This window comes from Siphateles boraxobius, unplaced genomic scaffold (assembly GCF_051911475.1).
Source record: "Siphateles boraxobius isolate OS27281-9 unplaced genomic scaffold, OSU_SipBor_1 130, whole genome shotgun sequence".
NCBI lineage: Eukaryota > Metazoa > Chordata > Actinopteri > Cypriniformes > Leuciscidae > Siphateles > Siphateles boraxobius.
The window spans coordinates 39,775,211-39,796,180 of NW_027508734.1; the positions used below are offsets into that span (position 1 = coordinate 39,775,211).

The following is a 20,970-nucleotide window of genomic DNA, read 5'->3' on the forward strand; positions in this document are numbered from 1 at the left end:
AACCTCAGGCTGCAAGGTTCTAACTCTGAAAACAGGTTTCATCTGAGGGGATTGACATCCCTAGCAATCAGAGTGAGTAGATCCTAAATTGTGAACATTCAACTTTAAATGAGAGTGAGTGAACCACAGTATCGCAATCTTAGATTTTGAATTATTAAACCTCAAACCCATCCTTTACCCTGCAACAAACTGCAAAGAAACCCAATTCAAATGATTTTTGCATGTTCAGACGTGCACAGATCTGACGAGGGTAATCTTAAGGTACTATGTCACTCATTACATTCTTCAGTGACTGTTTCAGGCACTGCTCTAAAAGGTTTTCCAAAAACAAGCCTATTATTGGCATTTTTCCATTGCATGCAGATTTAAAAAAAGTCTAGAAGATAATAAAATTACATGATTCAACCACCAGATAATTGTTGTTCAGAGCTAAATACACTCAAGCCTCCTTTGAACTGTTATGTTACCCTACCTTTAAGTAATAACTAGCTTGCAACAAGAAAACATGTCAAATCTGGCATTTCATTTGTGAACCAATCTGATTCTTCATTCTCATTCATTTCTATGCACTGAAGTCTCTCCCTTTTTAAGTGCCTTCAACGACTAATATTACAAACCCATAGCATTCGAGAACAGGCTGTGAAGGAGGGAGCATATTTACAGCTGAAACAAACTACTTGCCGAATAGAAGTCTTACTTTGGGTGAGTCAGTGTGGTCAGTTTGTGGAAACTCAGTTTGTGGAAAAACAGAATAAACTCAGACATCTACATTAACAAAAAATATTGTTTGTTCAGTTTATAATGCAAGTCAATCCACAAAGAAAAGAAGCAAAGGGGGCTGAATAATTCTGAATGTTTAAAAGTTACTGATGACCAATGATGACCATGCAGAAATAAAGTCACCAAGTAGGCCTACATCACTTAAATCAGGTTTCACAGACAGGGGTTAGACTAAACTAGGATTAGGCCTGAATTCAATTAGAACATGTAAGTAGCTTTTGAAGACATGCCCTAGAAAGAGAGAAAAAAAACATTACTTTCTTGTTACAAAACAATGGCACTGACATATCTTAAAATATGTCAGTGCAAATTGTTTTCATTTAAAACAGCTCAAACATGCATTTTAGTCCGAGACTATAAGCCGTGTCTGTGAAACCGGGGGTTAAACTCCCATTTACTTTATTTACTACAGGCCTAACTTTAATTGTTAACAAGGGTTTAAATAAACTGCACGATTTTAATCAGTCAACCAAGTGTTTTTTAACGAATTGATGAGTGAATGATGCGATGACTTGCTCATAAACACACAAAAAGACTCGTCTCCACCCACCGCCATAAAGCCCCACTGAACGAATCAGTGAGAGAATCAAAATTAACCCTATAAATTGATTCAAAAGATTCAGGGGAGGTGAGTCACACCACTAAAGCGAAATAATGTATATTTCAAGCTTAGAAAAGTGAATGGTTTCGCAGAGTCGTCAGCTAGTGAAGCAGATCATTTAAACTGTACAGTACCAGAAACAGTTAACCGCCTCTGCGGCAGCAAAGTAACTCCAATATTAGCAAGTTTGGTTTGACCGGGGTGGAAATAAATAGCAGCGCGCGATACAAATACGCAATTTCCAGCGTTTGAGTCACTGATAGTGACGTCCGACCTTCATTGGCGTTTATGTTGATTGGTTTTCTGCTTATACTAAAGACAACACTCATTAATGAAAGACAGCTTCGTTATGGGTTTCTAGATCCAAACCACTTAATAAAACTGCTTTTCAAACGGTCTTCTCTTTATTTATCAAAGGTATGTAGAGAGTATGTACGCCGTGCGCAGATATTTCATGTTCAATTTATATTTCTTGATTAGTAACGTTACTGCGGTTCTCTCAGCATATAGAACTGAATATCGATGATTTGTGTAAAAATTACATTAAAAAACAACATTTGGTTGCTCAAAAACGCTGTCCATGCACGGTTCGCCCCAGCATACAGTATTATAATGCGGAAGTTGTTAACCATGCCGATGCAAACTTGAGCATTAAAAACACGAGCAACTGTATTAAAAGCATCAAAAGCAATTGAACGACACTTTCTTTGAATTAAAGCATTTGTATAAAACGAAAAGTTTTCTTGTAACACACTGAGCAACATGTTTCAGAACGCCTAAAGAAAACGTACTAATATTACTTACACCCATATCTCGGTCGGAAACCGTCTGTCTCTTCAGAAGTTGACATGTTTTCTCAAAAAGTTAGTCCTATTTCCTTATGAGTTCTCAACGCAGATCTGTGTCCTTTAGGATTTATATTTAGACCTCGAGAAGGCACCTCTGGCCCCCTTCTTACTTCGCTGCTTAGTTTCAGCGACTTTTTTTCTTGTTGAAAACCCACTGATGTCATGGGCGTGTTCCTTCCTAAATCCTGAAGTATGCGTTTCAGGAAACACCCATTTCAAGAAAATCACTTCAAAAGTTTTAACCGTGACTGCCGCGCCCTCTACAGGCCATACTGGTCATCGCGTCTGCCACCAGTGATACCAGTGATTCTCCAGCAGGGGGCCTAAGCAAACTTCCAACGCATTTCTTGAAACCATCACTTACTTTCTCAAAACCTTAAACACAAAACCAAATTTTCAAACCACATTGAGAGAACCTCTTAGTCTTCTGGCAAAATCAAACAATTGCCTCAAAACCATTTTTTCTGTGCTCAAAATCGAACAATACTTTCAGATCATAGGCCTACACACAGCGAGTGAATATTTCAAACACTAGGCCTACTGCTCATTCGTTAGACATTACGTCAACAAATAGAGAACACCGAATCCGCATGCAGTTACACAAAAAATATATTGTAACAAAATAAAGTTATTTTGCAATTACGTAAAAAAAATCGGTAAGGTGAATAAATTGTATGACTGCAAGTAGCCTAAAGGCCTATCAAATGTCTGTATATTCAGCACTTGCATATTGCGAAAATAAAGTGACCCAAATGCAAACGCCCAAAAGGTTAGCTACAGTAAAAAAAAAAAAGTCTATATGAAAAGCATGTTACAGTACACTCAGAAGAGTCGTGCAACTGTAAAACCACGGTCACTGAGAGAGATTTTATTCTGCTTCAGTATGTCTTCATGTTGGGACCGGCCGGAGGAGTTTCTCCACATCACAGATAATGTCATCTCAGCAGGCAAAGGTAAAACCCCTAAAGCAGATCCAGCCTTGACAACATTCTCCGCACCATGCTCTTCCTCGCCCTCCTCTTCCTCCTCGTCCTCCACCTCTTACACACATAGGCTACTCTTCCTCGTCTCCCTCTTATATTGTTTCCATCCATTGTTGGTAGTCTGCAACATTCAGTGCAACATTTTTAATTCAATTTTGGCACTCTAAACTGACTTGTATTATGTACAGTTGGTTTGGTCACATCATTAGAAAAAAACTGTGAACAATTTTTAATCGTTGTGTGTAAACAATGACAACTGTGTTGTAGTTGTGTTTAACTTTTGCCTGCCTGTGTTTAGCGTTTTAAAAACACTAGTGCGTCACAGTGCAGAATGTGTTTAGAATTATGCAGAAAAAAGAGTGCTTGAGATTTATAAATGGTGTCTTAACTACCTGAACTTAATGGTTTACAGAAAGAGTGATTTATTCAACAAATTCGTATATGCTATTGAGAATTTGGTTCAGAGAATGGGATTTAATGTTTTAGCGATTCATAAAAACTGTTATATGAGCTCATACAAACGGCAAGAATAATTATAAAGGAATAATAAGGCTGTTCTATTCTATTCTATTCTATTCTATTCATGTTTCTACAGCTGCAGTATATGCCTGCATAGGTAAACGACAGCAGGAGGGAGAACATGCAATATTGAACATGCAATAAACTGCATGTTTGTGCTCCAATGCGTAAGGAAAATAAATATCCTTTGCCCAATAGCTGACACGAAATAAGTCAGGGCGGGGCAAACCAGTTTATATAGCAGCCAGTGAACTGTTAAACACTAACAACAGACCGTGTTTACTAAGTGACCCGCTTCTCCACAACACCAGTGTCCTGTGACCCGGACAGTTGACTTGAGTTTGAACCATGACGAGCTCAGAGATACTGTCCGGACTGATCATATTCGGCCTCTTTACCGTCATGTGCTCTGGACAAACTTCACAAGAACTGTCCTCGGAAGACACACACCTGTCCCAGGATGAAACGGAGAACGAATTAGTGAGTATTCGCGAAATGAACCGCCTTTTTATAGCTTTGTTTATATTTCTTTGTAGCGTGATATCTTTTGACATAGATGTGGCCAATTATGTGAACCAAAAACTGAAAGGCTACTGTTTGGTTGGTGAAGTGTTAAAATTGTTTGTGTTTATATTTAGGCTATTTTCATCTGACTGGAATAAAAAGTATAATTATTTTCATTCATATCTCAAATAAATAAAAAATTGGCTTTTCAGTTGCTTGTTTTTTGCCATAGGTTGAGGCTATGACTGCACTTTTGGGGAGATATAAGACCAGTTTACCAACTTCAGAAAAACGTGGCATTGCACAGGTAAATATTGCTCCATTTCTTTGTCTCCTTTTTTTCTTCATATTATAAGTCATTTGCTTCAAAGGTCTTGTAAAACAACATGATCATGGTCTTCACATCTGATCATGAAATTCTTTCTCTCTGTGTCTTTCTGTAGTGTGCTGTGGGGTCCCGCTGCGCCATGAGACTTGGTCCACGCTTTGGAAAATTGTGTGAATGTGTCAGAGGATCCAACTGTAACTCATTTCTTCTGAAATGCATCTGAATCATTAAAAAGAAGCAAATCCATCATCCTTTCTTGGTGCATAATGTCATGCACCTGAAAGACGCAGGATGGAAATCTGTTTCTGAATCACTTGTACAAGGTCTATGACAACAAGTATTCATCAAAACGCAGAATGTAATAAAACAGCATGGGTTTTATGTTTATTTATTTATATTTTTTAATGGTTGTCTTGTGTTATCAATAAACATTATTATTCTTCAGCGCATATTATTGTCTTCATGAATTACGCAGTTTAATACACCCTTAATAAATAAAATAAGATAAGTTTCAATTCTGAAATTTAAAAAAAGTTGTGGTCTTAAGTACAATCAACTTGGATGTTTAAGTTATCTTAAATTACATAAAAATGAGCTGAATCGTATATGAATTATTTTATTAAGTTGAAAATTGTTAAAGCAATGTAAAAACATGTCATAAATTATTGATCATATCATGCATTTTTTTACAGTGTAGTTTCTGGGGGGGGGGGGTGGCATACATTTAAAAAAAGAAACTTCTACTGCTTTTATATTCAAAATGAGAATCTATCACAAGTAACAAATGGTTGAAAATGAATGCTACCTTTCCTCCGTATAGTGATTCGATTTTTTTCTCTTCACACACATTAGAGATTTTTTTAGATTTTTTTGGTGGTTAAGTGACTTCCAGTGTACTGAAACCTTATACTGTACATCAATTCGTCACAAACAAGTAGTCTGATTAAAAATATAAACAAACTATAAAGCACTGAAACTTTGGCCACCAAAATGTTCAGGCCAGTTACAATGTTTTGGTATACTGTATATATAAAATACTTGCCTTACTGTGAACTTGATTGGAATATGCAATGCCCATCACAAATCGATTTACAGAAATATAAGCAATAATTTACTCTACAGAAAATGAGAAGTATAAAGTGCAAAATGAGAATCATTGGCTATGCGCATCAGATGTTTAAAGTCAATGAACTAGAAAATTACTAATTTAAAGATCCTGCAGTTTCATTGCCTTTAGGAAGAACAGAGATGTTATTCCTGAATGCTTTCTGCCAAGACAATAAAATGATGCAGCATCCACAGAATCTCAGTTCATGAGGGCATCCAGGCCATTACGTTTGGGTTTAGTCTCTCTTGATTACAGTCAATCAGGGTAAAACCAAGGGGTTCAATTGTAAAGTTGTCTGTGTGATCTATGCCCTGTCCCCATTGATCTTTCTAGAGAAAGAATGGCGTCCTCTGAGGGATGATAAAAAGCATATTGTATAAGATTAGACTGGTATCACATGCCAGATATACAGTAAGATGGTATCTGACTTTCCTATTGAAATACTATTCCTGCTGAAATACACAAAATATGTTTTCTGATGCCTGTCACAATTAAGTGCGGAATTCAACAGTGAACGGAATACATCCAGATGCAGTTATTATGAAAGACCCACAGCAGCTGTGAAATAGGATGTAAAGTAAAAAGAGCTATGAAATGGATAGGCCTTCATTTGAACCCGATGAAAGATTATGAGCTGATCTTTAATGCTGGATGTCATGATTCACACATTACATCCTTGCATTTAGCTGAATGACTTATATGAGGCTCTATAACACACTGCAGTGTGAGTCTTTCCCCTGAGAAAGAGCACAGTCGATACATTGGTAGTTGAGGGTGCAACTTTCTGGTCCATTTCTTGAAATTGGTCAGTTTAGTGTCCCCTTGAGATTCAGTGGTGCATTATTTAGCTGTCCTGTGTTATACGCACGCACTCTGGCACTTTATTCACCCCTAAATAAATATGTTTAACCTGTTAGTCGTGAGGCCAAACCACTGAATTATTCATTGTTCCAATGTTTCACTGAATACTGTTATGGTGTAATACACAGCTTGCCGCACTGTGTTGTGTTGTACCTCGGTTTTACATGCTAATTACAATGTTTAAGCCCATCATGTGATTATTTGTTTTCAGCATGTTTATGGCTCATAACATTTCTGGCAATCTGATTAAATAGTCCGCGTGATACAGTTAATGCTTTTAGAGAGGCATCTCTTGTGTTCAAGAAGAATTCAAATATTTTTTTTTATTTTTTCATCACTTTTATTATGACAGGAGCTTTAGTGTTGGAAAATATGTCTGTAATATTAAACTACCTGTGAGCTGGAAAGGGATAATTACCAGACCTCAGCATCAATATTTCACTGCACAATTTCTTAAGTCACCACGGGCTGTTTGATACAACATGAAAATGATTAAAAAGTACATTCTTTGATTCCTCGGATATGTGTGTCTTATTGCCACATAGAAGCCAACATGTATAATACATTGCATCAGCTAAAAAAAAGGGAGACCTAATAACACAACAGTTCAATGAAAATCACACAAGTTCTCATTGAATATCTTGTAAATAAAGCAGTTCTCTTTTTCGCTTGGGTTCTTTACAGACTCTACCTCCCCAAAGTGAAAGGGTTTCAGCTGCGGTGTGCTAGTAGTGCCTGCTCTATTCTTTATTGAGAAAATACTAATTAAACGTTTTTCCTTTGTTTTTATTATTTGGACAGTAAATGGTGAGTGGGAACTCACTATTCAGCTAACTACAATTTAAACCCAATCCTCTTCACAGAATAAATAGTAATATTTTTACACAATCCATATTTAATGCATTAATCATATTCCATATCATTTCAGCATATACTTACAAGTGTGATTGCTTTAAACACAATGCCAAAATATTAATATACACAGTAAAAACTGTGATGGGAAGATGCCAGAATTGGTCAAATAAATAATAATAAAAAATATACAATAATAAATTACATTCAAATATAGGCCTAATCAAATAGACTTTCAACAAGACAGTAATGAACATTAAAACACTCTGCAACAGATAACTAAAAATATTCTGGCACAGATAACCGTGGAATATGAATATCAGAGCGGTAATTGGTTTCTGAGGGTGTTCGGCTCGTTCGAGTCCTGCTGTGACGGATGCGGGATGACGGTCCACCCTCAGTAACGCCTGCATTTGATCTTTTTTAGACAGTTTTTCTGACATGTGGAATGACGTGGGATTAAAGTTTTTCAAAGTATTTCACTTTTGTATTATGAAATGAATGGCAGTAGGAGAAAGTGTGCTCTCTGTATCAACCTCACGGACCCTTTCTTCCTTTTGAAGCAATTTTTTTGTCCTTGTTTGCTTTTCCGTACCGCTACAGCTGCGATCACCTGCAGTGGAGGTTAATTTGATTAAAGACTACTAAGGCACATTCATTTTTTTTTAAAAAAAATAGATGTTCACGGATATCATTTATAATAAATACTGCAATGTTCCAAAAAAAAAAAATAGGCAATTTTGATTTTGTGGTGACATTAAGAGCATATGTCAGAAGAATTGAACATTTTGTAGTCTGTTTGCTGTAACGTGACATTGTGCTGCTATTCACATTTTTCAAAATATTGCTCCCCTTATTACTTAATTCAAGATAAATCACGTTTATTGAAGTAGGCTAGTTTGTCCTCATAATGATATCAAAAACAAGCATTGTTTTTTTATTTTGTAATAATTTATTTTCATTGAACACTAGATGGCATTGTTTGTTTACTAATTATAAACACTGCGTTTACAATGGCTTATTTTATTGAATATATAGGCCTATAGTCCCTTTTACAGATTCATAATGTCTAAAATGCTCATCAATAATTTCAAAAACAAAGATATTACAGCCTCCTTTATAAGATAAGAACTTAATGAGATTTGGGTTGAGAAAAGTCATCCAAATTTTCATTTAGAATTTTCTCAATAACCAAAATGATATTAAATGAGTCGAAAAGCAAATACGGCTGAGATCTGATATCTGTCTCAAGAATTCCATAAAGCGTATAATTAAGAAATTGCAAATATCAGAAGCGAGACATTCCAGCAGGGAAGATAACACCGGTGTATACTCGTCTCTTCCAAAGGCTTTGTCAGTCCTCAGTGGAAGGAAGCAGTTAGTGACAGACTGAGTGAGTCATTAAGTCTGCAATAATCAGCTGCTCACTTCTTTAATTATTTATGCTGTGTAATTACGTTGAGCTGGTGGAGGAGGCTGGCAAAATGAAGAAGCGCTTGTTTTTCAAATAAATGCTCATTGGTTGGATGATGGAAACTCAATTTACTGTCGGAAAGGACATGTTGCTTTGTGTGACACTTGTGTGGTGGGTTAATGAACAGCTACCTTGAGTCACTTCCAGAGATACGTGCAATCTATCTAAAGCTGCTCGGCTGACACTCATCATTCTGTCCTCTTTGTGTCTTGCAGGTCATCTTCCCTCTCTTACGAGCCTCCCAAAACCTGTCCTGTATCTTCTTGGCTTCTGGAGTGAAAATGACAGGAACTTTGCTTTCAGAAGAGACCATTGAGGCTCACTGGTTCTGTCTGAGAGAAAGTCTTGTGGACTGAAAATGTAAAACATTAAACTATACTCTTAGACTTTTACTTCAAATGTTTATTTATTAAGAAGGTTAAAAATACACTGCAGACTACAAGGTAGACATATGTTAATACATGCACTGCGAGGAAAACCTATAAATGATATAGAATGTTAATATAAACAAACACATTAATATGTACAATATATGCAATGCTTAACCTAATATATATATAACGTTCATTATTATAAATATTTTTACAGCATTTATTAACCTTGATTATGAAGATAATGTTTAGTTAATGTTATTGTTTGTTGTGTTGTTTGTTCATGTTAGTTCACAGTTCATTAACTAATGTGAACAGATACAGTTTTTGATTTTAAAAATCAAAACTCAGTAACTCTTCTAAAATGTCTTTCTAAAAATATAAATCATTATAATAATAATAATTATTATTATTATTATTATTGTTATTATAAAATTCTATGTCAGTGATTGTAAAAGGCCTCTGACAGCAATTTTCTTGAAGAGAAGAATTCCTCTCCAAATATTTGCCACAGAAGTCATGTAAAGTTCTTCCTTTGAATTTCTTGCCTTATTACGGTCCTTCTCAGCCTGCTTTATTCTGTTATGTTGGTGTCAGCTTAAAGATCTGAAGCTTTTGTCTAAAAATTGATTTGAAGAGAGTGGGTGTAATGGAAGTGCAATATTATAAAGCTTAACACCACGAAAGCTATACAGTGCAATTACGGAGATAAGAAACTCCTCATCAGAATAAATAAAGCTTTGTAGGCAGGGAAGAGTTGAGGCAGATTTTTCAGAGACCCCTAATTACCTCACAATGACGCACAACAACTCAGACCGTGGACTCCGGTATGTGCGGAAAGCCTTTCTAACATTTTGTGAATATATCACTGATGTCTTTTGCCTCAAGCAGAAAGGAGTGGACGTAGAAAAGCTTTCATTTTCTGTCTTTGAACTTAATTTAGGACGATTTGGTGGAACAAATAAAACCAATGCAGTATGCATGTGACAATGTCAGTTAAGAACAAACGTTTTAACAAGACAAATTTCAATCCCATTAAAGAAAATTATTCCTGTTCATGCTTCAAGGGCATCAGGAGTAAATATGTAAATGGGAGGGTTTAATTATTCATCAACTTAAACAGGAACATGAAAAAAAATATCAAAAGACAGATGATGACATCTGCGAACAAGATCCCCTGAAACCCTCAGCAGGAACAGAATGTTGCGCAGTGTTATTTAAAGAAGCGTATCCTTTGCTTTGCTCTGTGTACTTTTTTCCCCTTTAATCTTCTCCTATGTATGACAGGTCAAAGACAGACTTTGCAATCAAACAAGCTCGTTCATATCTGCTCGTCCTGTTTGGCTCTTGTTTATCATTCTTTACCTCATCTAGACCCCGAAACACTCAAACTGCTCTTTTGCTTTGTGCTTGACCATCTCATCTGCTCTCTAGCCAGTGTTTATGATAGAGGTGAGATGGGTCAGCTCAGTACAAATAGGCTCAGCTTGCGTATTAATAACAGCTGTAGGGATTCTTGAGTACATAGTGATGCTTTTCTTTGACAGATCTTGAGCGTGTCGTGTCTTGTAGGATACCCAGGACATTGATGGATGCATCTGTTAGGGAAGCACACTAACAGGCACATCCGCTGCTGTTATCTTAATGACTGATGCAATCAGTGGACTGGAGTGTGGCCGTCACTGACACATGAGATAATCTTTGCTGCACAATGAGGTGACCTGATTCTGTGTCTCTATCCACGCTGACATCTAATATTGCCCACTGGCCACTTCGCAACTTGATTAACTGACTCAGGTCCCGTTTATCAGATTCATTTTTTGTGTTTTGGGATCTAAAGGCTGTCTGAAGCATGTTTGGCTTGAGTTTTGGGTCTCGGTGTTGATTACCTCCCTCTGACATAATGGGGAGTCTGTGTTGTGCGTTGACAAATGAAGGTCTGGCGCTAACAAGGGACCTCTGGCTACTGGCAAAGTGTTAGAGCTCTCAGAGTAATTGACAGTTCAGACACAGCTCTTCCTCTCTCAGTGAGTCCCCCTGTTGCTATGCTGAAGCTCCTGAAACCACATGATTTTTTTGTTATCCTTTTTCGTTTACATTTATTTTTTACAAATATTTTACAGATATTTTTTATCTAAGGTAACATTACATTCAAGGTACACATTTACATTTTTATCCTTTTTTTTTATAGTGGCAGAGAGAGCACAATGCACTGCCACTTAAGAAGACACAAATAGAAAAAAACACCATCAAATAAAGAAAACATCTTTATCAGTTTGACAACACATGTGCTGCAAATACTCACAACACAACCAAATACAGAAGACGCGCTGCAAATACTCACAATGCAACTAAATACAGAAACAAGCTGCCAATAGCACAAAGTTCAATGTGTTGCAACTGAAGAAAACACATGCAAATAGAAAAAACACCAGCGAATTAAGAAAACATATTCATCAGTTTAACAACACATGTGCAACAAATACTCACAATGCAACCAAATACAGGAAACGCCCTGCAAATACTCACAACGCAACCAAATACAGAAACGCACTGCAAATACTCACAATCCAACCAAATACAAAAACGCACTGCAAATACTCACAATGCAACCAAATACAGAAATGCACTGCAAATACTGACAATGCAACCAAATATAGAAATGCACTGCAAATACTCACAACGCAACCAAATACAGAAACGCACTGCAAATACTCACAATGCAACAAAATACAGAAACGCACTGCAAATACTCACAATGCAACCAAATACAGAAACGCACTGCAAATACTCACAATGCAACAAAATACAGAAACGCACTGCAAATACTCACAATGCAACCAAATACAGAAATGCACTGCAAATACTGACAATGCAACCAAATATAGAAATGCACTGCAAATACTCACAATGCAACCAAATACAGAAACAAGCTGCAAAAACTCACAACGCAACAAAATACAGAAACCAGCTGCAAAAACTCACATCACAACCAAATACAGAAATGCAGTGCAAATACTCACAATGCAACCAAATACAGAAACGCACTGCAAATACTCACAACGCAACCAAATACAGAAACGCACTGCAAATACTCACAACGCAACCAAATACAGCAACAAGCTGTATATACTCAAAACTCAACCAAATACAGAAACGCATTACAAATACTCACAATGCAACCAAATACAGAAAGGCGCTGCAAATATTCACAACGCAACAAAATACAGAAACACACTGCAAATACTCACAACACAACTAAATATAGAAACACACTCCAAATACTTACACCGCAACCAAATACAGAAACGCGCTGCAATTACTCACAATGCAACTAAATACAGAAACAAGCTGCCAATAGCACAAAGCTCAATGTGTTGCAAAACTTGCAACTGAAGAAAACACATGCAAATAGAAAAAACACCAGCGAATTAAGAAAACCTATTCATCAGTTTAACAACACATGTGCAACAAATACTCACAGCACAACCAAATACAGAAAACTCCCTGCAAATACTCATAACACAACCAAATACAGAAACGCACTGCAAATTTTCACAATGGAACCAAATACAGAAAAAAGCTGTAAATACTCACAACGCAACCAAATACAGAAACGCACTGCAAATACTCACAATGCTACCAAATACAGAAACGCACTGCAAATACTCACAACGCAACCAAATACAGCAACAAGCTGTATATAATCAAAACTCAACCAAATACAGATACGCATTGCAAATACTCACAATGCAACCAAATACAGAAACGCACTGTAAATACTCACAATGCAACCAAATACAGAAATGCACTGCATATACTCACAACACAACTAAATATAGAAACGCACTGCAAATACTTACACCGCAACCAAATACAGAACAGGCTGCAAATACTCACAATGCAACTAAATACAGAAACAAGCTGCCAATAGCACAAAGCTCAAAGTGCTGCAACTGAAGAAAACACATGCAAATAGAAAAAACACCAGCGAATTAAGAAAACATATTCATCAGTTTAACAGCACGTGCAACAAATACTCACAACACAACCAAATACAGAAAACACCCTGCAAATACTCACAACACAACCAAATACAGAAAACTTCCTCCAAATACTCATAACACAACCAAATACAGAAACGCACTGCAAATTTTCACAATGCAACCAAATACAGAAACAAGCTGCAAATACTCACAACGCAACCAAATACAGAAACACACTGCAAATACTCACAATGCAACCAAATACAGAAACGCACTGCAAATACTCACAATGCAACCAAATACAGAAACAAGCTGTAAATACTCACAGCGCAACCAAATACAGAAACGCATTGCAAATACTCACAATGCAACCAAATACAGAAACGCACTGCAAATACTCACAATGCAACCAAATACAGAAACGCACTGCAAATACTTACACCGCAACCAAATACAGAAATGCACTGCAAATACTCACAATACAACCAAATGCAGAAACGCACTGCAAATACTCACAATGCAACCAAATACAGAAACGCACTGCAAATACTCACAGCGCAACCAAATACAGAAACGCACTGCAAATATTCACAATGCAACCAAATACAGAAACGCACTGCAAATACTCACAATGCAACCAAATACAGAAACGCACTGCAAATACTCACAATGCAACCAAATACAGAAATGCACTGCAAATACTCACAATGGAACCAAATACAGAAACGCGCTGCAAATACTCACAATGCAACCAAATACAGAAACGCGCTGCAAATACTCACAACGCAACCAAATACAGAAATGCACTCCAAATACTCACAATGCAACTAAATATAGAAATGCGCTGCAAATACTCACATGGCACGCAAATACAGAAACTCGGTGCAAGTACTCACAACGCACATACAACCAGGATGTTAAAATAAACAAAAAACTCATCTTTTAGGTCATCGACAACACCTCTGATGAGTAGACATTGACCAATAAGTGGTCCCAGCCAGGTTCGTAACTTGTTGAGGTCCCCTTGTGACATTTCCATTGTGATCTGTGCTATCTGCAGCGCTTTTCTGTATTTGCGTGCCATGTGTGTATTTGCAGCACATGTGTTGCCAAACTGATGCAGATGCTTTCTTAATTTGCATGTGTTTTCTTCAGTTGCAGCTCCTTGAGCTCTCTCGGCCATTGTAGTTTTTGCTTTCCCTTGGAATCAAACCCTTGATCCTGTTTGAGCTACAGGAAAGCTTTTATTAACCATGTTCGATAAAGCAATATCACAGAAGCAAGAAAGCTGTTCAGAATATCATCACGGCTCTGACTGCCTTCAGTTCAACAAACACAGAATACATTGTCTATTTACACAGTTAAAAAGTGGTATTTCGTTCCTGAGCGAATCAGTGTATTTGAACAAATGTAGTTGAACAGTGTAGTTGAGGAAATTATTCAATGACTGTAGGTATTGGGACAGAGGGCCACACTTGTAGTTTTTGCACTTGACCAAAAAAATTTAATTTTTCCTCAAATTCTCGCAATTTCGGGGCACATGTTCCTGAACGTGATGAATCATGGGATATGCTTAGCCTCAAATATCGCTCTGAAGCGGTATTAGCGATAGTGGGGATTTAGTGCAAAATATCCTCTATTAATGCACAGATTGCTATTATTATACAATATACAATTATACAATAATATTTTCATTCATTTTTTTCTTCTTCCAAACTATTCCCAGGCATACAGATCATCTTAGATTGTTTTGTATAATAACAACTGCTGATGACTGGCTGAACATCTTCAATAAAAAAAAAGAGATATATACTCCAGAATAAATTCTGTAAGTGATGAATATTTATTGAAAATCAAGAAAAATTAAAGGAATTTGTGATCCGATGTTCTGCTTTATATCAATGCTGTGATAAAAGAAGTCAGAATCTTCATGGTAGGAAAATAAGACAAAGTATGTCAGATGTTAATTTACTTTAAATTTTCAGCAATAGAGAGGCAATAAGGCTGTAAATTAACTTGATCACCTGAAGGAACAGGGAAATCACACACCCACACAAAATCAATTCCAAAGGTCTTTCCAGTAACTCGACTCTCTCAAGAGGATTCATCTGGTAGAAAAAAGGTGAGAGGTCATTGACATGCCAGCCAAAGGAGAACACAAACATCTTTGAACCAAACAAATGAGCCAAGATCTTAGAATTCAGAGGAATACTTAGATAAGTCAGGAAGATAATGAATTCCAATCTCACCCACACAACACTCCTGCATCGTCTTTGAGATGTGCCTTCAAAGGACAAAACCCATCTTCCTCTTTGCTGCATATAAACAACCTCCTTCAGTGGCTTAGGAAGGTTTTCTAGAGTCCAATAATCTTAATGGGAACTTAAAGGTGAGAGTTTTTTATTAAAAGATGTCAGGCTTTCTTTGTTGTGGATATAGGCTGTTTGGCAGAAGATATGTAATTTCCTCAACTTAAATCGGAGACAAACCCTATTAGAGGGTGGCGAACCTTCACCACATTGAAAGATTACAGCAAACTACCATTTGCAAACTGTCAAGTCAAAACTGTGTATAAAGTCTGCAAGGACAACAATGCTTATGCTCAAGTTACTGCAACTGCCAGTGTGTATTTTAAGTTATGTTCCTCTCAGCCATTCTCACACTTGGTCTGGATTTGACACCCTATGGCAATCCTGTCCTATCCGGTAATCATCTCTTCAAAAATGGTCTACACTGTTTTGACAGGAACGACACCCTCAGGACCTTATTTTAGCAGTACGGAGAAATTGTATGTGAATAATGACCGTGTGAAAAAGTGAAACATTTTGCTGGTGTTAAACCACTGACATGCGTGCTTATGCATATGAACTATCTGCCTGCACAAAATTGAATAATTTTTCTCGGAAGGAAATTAAAATAGAGCTCATTTGATGTGAGTGCAAAACTACCCCGACAGTGGTTGTATTAATAAATAGGTAACCGTGCAGAGGGACAAGTTTCTGACAGGCAATAATACATGTAGTAATTGGAATGATATGACTCATCATGCAGCCCACAGAGCAGTCAGACGGACCTGGTTTGATTCCTGCCTCTAACCGACAAAAGATCCTCATGAAGCAACTGAGTGAGGCTCTCAAAGTGAGGCTTGGCTTTGCATTAATCAGCAGGAAACAACAAAACAACACTTTCTGTGCCTAGAATACGATTAATCAACAACAATTGACGAAAATCTTCTATGGTAAACTGTGCCAAATGAATTTGTTGGCCAGAGAAATTTTATTAACTTACTTTTTTCTTGTCTGCATTTAAGAAAAATAACATTAAGAATGGAGGACCATTCAGTTTCTCTAGTTTGTCCTGGTCTTTTGCAGGTTTTCTTTCTGGCAAGCTATTGATGTTCCTTTTGGACGTTGAATAAAGGCTGTGCATTCTGCTTCACAAAAAGCTGACAAACTAGAGATGAATGCAAGTAGGACAGCTGCTATGGAGGAACACTTAAGCTTCATCATCTTTGTGTATATTTTTCCATTACTAAAAATAAGTATTGTGATCATGCTAAACTAGTGTGGGATGACATTAATGCTGTTATATAATATATAATTTGAATATATATTTTTTTAAACAACAACAAAAAATTCTACTGATACATTTTTTGAAAGAGTGCCACTTTATATTCACATAACAAAAACAGTGGGTTGAGAGCATATATAGGGGAGAGCGTGGCAGGTTGTCACATAGGGATTTATGAGATTGGTGGTTTTGGTTTCTATTAGTTATACGAATTTAACTTATTACAATAATATTTTTAGTGACAAATGAATACAATAAAACCACCTTAGCATAGATTTAGACTAGGCTGAAAGGTTGAAATATGTTCTCTGGACAACAGTATTTTCATACCAGGTTGCGTATATAGTCACATGTTTTAAATGTCACATTTTGCTGTTTTTGTTCCAAAAAAAAAATCAACCTTCAACCTGATTAAATCTTAAACTTTGGTGCTAAAGCACTTTGGGCACTTTTCAGCTGGGCAGGATTTGAGACCAGAAAAACAGATAAGAATGGTTTAATTTTTGAGCTATTTCATAATTTGGTAACACTTTAGTTTAAGGTCCAAATCTCACTATTAACTAGTTGCTTATTATATAACTAGCATATTGGCAGTTTATTCGCTTTTTTTTTATAAAGCACATATTAATGCCTTATTCTTCATGACCATATTCTTCAACCCCTTATCCTACCCAATTCCTAAATGTAACCAGCATTCCTAAACTAATTAGCAGTAATTAGGAGTTTATTTAGGAAAAAGTCATAGTTAATAGTTAGGCTTAACCTTAAGTGTCACCCATAATTTTACTAGTAAATTTGACCATTGTGGTAATTGCCATAATTATACCATTGTGGTTTAAACATGCTTAAAAAACTTTAGGCTATCTTCTTCCTGTGCAATGATGGTGGAAATATTTTAAAGTTTTTTTATTTATTTTTTAGATATGTGACTATACCTAATGTAAACAGTGACACCTTGTCCCGTTTCAAAAATTCTGTTTCATATTGGTATTTTAATGTAGCCAACATGACTACAAAACTTCTGCTAAAACACTCAAAAGGCAGTATCATATACAATAAAAATATGCAAAAAAAAATACCAGCATAAATCCCCCTCAGGCGTATTTCTGTCTTGTTTTGGACATAAACTCGAGAGCTTTACGCAATGAGTCATCGTCTGCGTCCTTTTTACGCATGGGGAAAAAATCAATGTGTAAGGTGGAGCAAAAGAAGGACCGAAGTGAGTGGTGTGTCACTGGAGCAGATATAAGGTGATTGGACCGCGGGAAGCGAGTGTTCACTTGAATCTCAGTGCAGAGGACGCGTTCAATCTTGGCTGTGACCATGGAGAGCTCCAAACTCTGGACGACAGCGGTGGCATGCGCTGTGCTGCTTTCCTGCATTCAGGGTGCTGAAATGGACGTTGACAACGAATCTAACTTAGAAACGAGAGCTTTGAGAGAGTTTTACCCAAAGGACCCGAATCTGACCAACGAAAAGCAGCTCGTAAGTATTGCGTAATTCTCGGCGCGTATAGAAAACAAATGTTCTCCATTATTTAACAAACAACAACAATTTAATGCCACTTACTTTTGATTGATTAATTACTGTTCACAGCTGGGGGCTTTGCATGACGTTTTGGAGAAACTGCAGAGTAAACGCATCTCACTTTGGGAAAAGAAGTTTGGACGCGTTCCTACAGTGAGTAGCACAAAACAGATGTTTCACTATTTGATATTTAATAACACTTTATTTCCATAATAATAGAATGGATTTTGTCTAGATTCAAAACACACATTTACTATCTACATTTATTCACAAAACGCTGACACTGAGTTATCTAACACTGACGATTTGCTTTCACAACAGTGCGACGTTGGAGAGCAATGCGCCATCAGAAAAGGCTCGAGAATCGGCAAAATGTGTGACTGTCCACGTGGGGCGTTTTGCAATTACTTTTTGCTGAAGTGTTTGTAAAGACAAAGATGGATTGTGAGTCGGAAATATACACATGGTATTACAGATATTTATACATGATGTGATTTCTATTTTTATGATTATGAAGTGCTATGAGAAAAACAGATGAATTTGAAAGATTGTTTAATTATTTGCTGCTGTTGATGTGTAACTAAACCTGAATAAATTGTGTGGACTTTTGTTTTCTAAGACAGTCTGTGTGTTTCCTCTAGTATAATAAAGATATTTTGTTGTGGCATATAAATTAAATTGACACCTGACTTACTCCTCAATACACCTGACAAAACATTATGCACTGAATCAACTTACTAAAATAATAAAATTTATTTTTGCCCTTAAGTACAATCAAAAGTGTCAGCCTGCAGGGAAAAGTTCACTGCACTTTTTACAGAAGAAGAAAATCGAGTTAAAATCAAGTAATTGAACACTCAAAACGTAATTGAAAAATTGTAAAATGTTAATAGAATAATGAAAAGAAGAAGATGTTGTTGGTTAACACATCCTAAATTATGATAAACATTAATGCAATTTTTGGTTGCAGGAAAATACATAATAGGGTAACACTTTACAATAAGGTTCATTAGTTAACATTAGTTAACTACCTTATTTAAGAATGAACAATACTTCTTTAGCATTTATTAATCTTAGTTAATATTAATTTCAACATTTACTAATACATTATTAAAATCAAAGGTTGTATTTGTTAACATTGGTTAATGCACTGTGAACTCAACATTAAACAGCTGTATTTTTATTAACTAACATTAACAAAGATTAATAAATACTGTTACAAATGTATTGCTCATTGTCAGTTCATGTTAGTTAATGCATTAACTAATTTTAACTAATGAACCTTAGTGTTACCCATAATCTTTTTGAAGCTATATATACCAAGTCTTGATTTTGAATGGAACAAGTTAACTGAACAATAATATAATAATGACTTATCAGGAAAAGTGTTTTATAAAACACATCACCTCGGTTTTCCGTTCCTTTTCATTTCTTCAATTTGTCTCACACATCTCATTCCATCTGCATGCATGAAGGCTTAGTTATAACAAGGGTTTAAAATATGTGACATTTCTGTATTACAAAAGCCTCTGACTCATAGAAGAGAATGAGGAAAAGTGCAAAGTACAGGCTGTCCCATGATTAGCTCTGCCTGAGAGGATGAGTCCAACGTCCAGCCAAGAAGAAAAACACACCCAAATTCCCTCAGGTGTCAATCAAAGTCGGCATTCAAATGGGTGCTTTCACTTCTTGTTAGGTTCATTTATGTTTGTAAATATTTTACAGAGTGCCATCAGAAGAAGAGTGGAGAATGACAGGAAATGCGTGTCTGCTGTTGCTGGCTGGCACTGAGAAACAGGACAACCACATCTCTGCATAAAAATAGATGTTGACGGGCCTCATTTTATCTAACAATCAAATCTATGTGCACATTTAAGCCATTTAATATTCAGATATCGTAACGATTATTCATTTGATTGTGTAATTGCATTCAGGTTGCTGGAGAGGAAGCTAATTGATTATTTGGCAAATATGAGGAAAGCAGGAAGTGATGTGTAAGAAAATTGTCATTTGCTTAGCAATTAGATCTGCCCTGACAAGAGATTAAACAAATGACCACTGAGGTGATGTAAACACAATAATCCTTTTATAAGCAGATTACATCCTGCAAAAAAAAGTATTTTACGAAATAAATATATTTGAAAATATAGCTGCAAGCTGTAATCATCTTAATCTTTTGAAATATAATGAGTCGTTGCTGTAATTTTTACTAGAAAGTCCATCATGAGTCTTCACTGACAGGGTCTGATGAAACAGCAATACATTCTGACTTCACAATAGACAATAGAAAGGAAACCCCTACCTTTTACTTTTAAAATGTATTATTATTATTATTTTATAAGACATGTGATCTGTGTATGATGACTTATATTAAACAGTTAAGTTTAATTGCAACTCAAATTTTGTAAATGCAGAAGATATCTTAAGGTCCATTTTTATTTGTATTTATTTCTAATTAATAAATGTGGCCTTTTAACTTTTAAAACGTTGTATTTGTGTTTAACTGCTTAAACTTTAACCATATGTGATAATCAAACACAGGCACCGAATTATAAATAGCACACATTTCCTTTACATTATGCCACAAAGTAATGCAAATGTTTATGTATCTTTTCAAATATATGCCTTTAAATGTCTATTTAAGGAAATATTATGCTA

General features: G+C 36.2%; 3 protein-coding genes across 3 annotated transcripts in view; 2 read left to right on the forward strand and 1 right to left on the reverse strand.

Annotated features, from left to right (window-relative positions):
* iqgap1 (IQ motif containing GTPase activating protein 1) overlaps window positions 1-2,430 on the reverse strand; it is a 47,168-nt gene extending 44,738 nt beyond the window's left edge. Inside the window, exon 1 of the mRNA XM_077229442.1 lies at window positions 2,186-2,430. Within this exon, the coding sequence (XP_077085557.1) occupies window positions 2,186-2,231 (46 nt within the window). The 5' untranslated portion in view covers window positions 2,232-2,430. The remainder of the gene's footprint in view (window positions 1-2,185) is intronic.
* Window positions 2,431-3,997: 1,567 nt separating this feature from the next.
* On the forward strand, window positions 3,998-5,005 carry cartl (cocaine- and amphetamine-regulated transcript-like). The gene is made up of 3 exons (XM_077227316.1): window positions 3,998-4,211; window positions 4,468-4,542; window positions 4,679-5,005. The coding sequence occupies exons 1-3, from the start codon at window positions 4,080-4,082 to the stop codon at window positions 4,784-4,786; spliced, it is 315 nt and encodes a 104-aa protein (XP_077083431.1). The 5' UTR covers window positions 3,998-4,079; the 3' UTR covers window positions 4,787-5,005.
* Window positions 5,006-18,008: 13,003 nt separating this feature from the next.
* Window positions 18,009-18,930, forward strand: cart3 (cocaine- and amphetamine-regulated transcript 3). The gene is made up of 3 exons (XM_077227319.1): window positions 18,009-18,270; window positions 18,382-18,465; window positions 18,634-18,930. Exons 1-3 carry the CDS (start codon window positions 18,109-18,111, stop codon window positions 18,739-18,741), a joined length of 354 nt encoding a protein of 117 aa, XP_077083434.1. The 5' UTR covers window positions 18,009-18,108; the 3' UTR covers window positions 18,742-18,930.
* The last annotated feature ends 2,040 nt before the right edge of the window (window positions 18,931-20,970 follow it).

Bases quoted from the DNA above. Each gene is read 5' to 3' on its own strand.
- cart3 (XM_077227319.1), top strand. From the start codon at position 18,109: ATGGAGAGCTCCAAACTCTGGACGACAGCGGTGGCATGCGCTGTGCTG. The intron at 18,271-18,381 runs GTAAGTATTGCG...TACTGTTCACAG, and splicing joins TGACCAACGAAAAGCAGCTC to CTGGGGGCTTTGCATGACGT. The intron at 18,466-18,633 runs GTGAGTAGCACA...CTTTCACAACAG, and splicing joins AGTTTGGACGCGTTCCTACA to TGCGACGTTGGAGAGCAATG.
- cartl (XM_077227316.1), top strand. From the start codon at position 4,080: ATGACGAGCTCAGAGATACTGTCCGGACTGATCATATTCGGCCTCTTT. The intron at 4,212-4,467 runs GTGAGTATTCGC...TTTTTGCCATAG, and splicing joins ATGAAACGGAGAACGAATTA to GTTGAGGCTATGACTGCACT. The intron at 4,543-4,678 runs GTAAATATTGCT...GTCTTTCTGTAG, and splicing joins AAAAACGTGGCATTGCACAG to TGTGCTGTGGGGTCCCGCTG.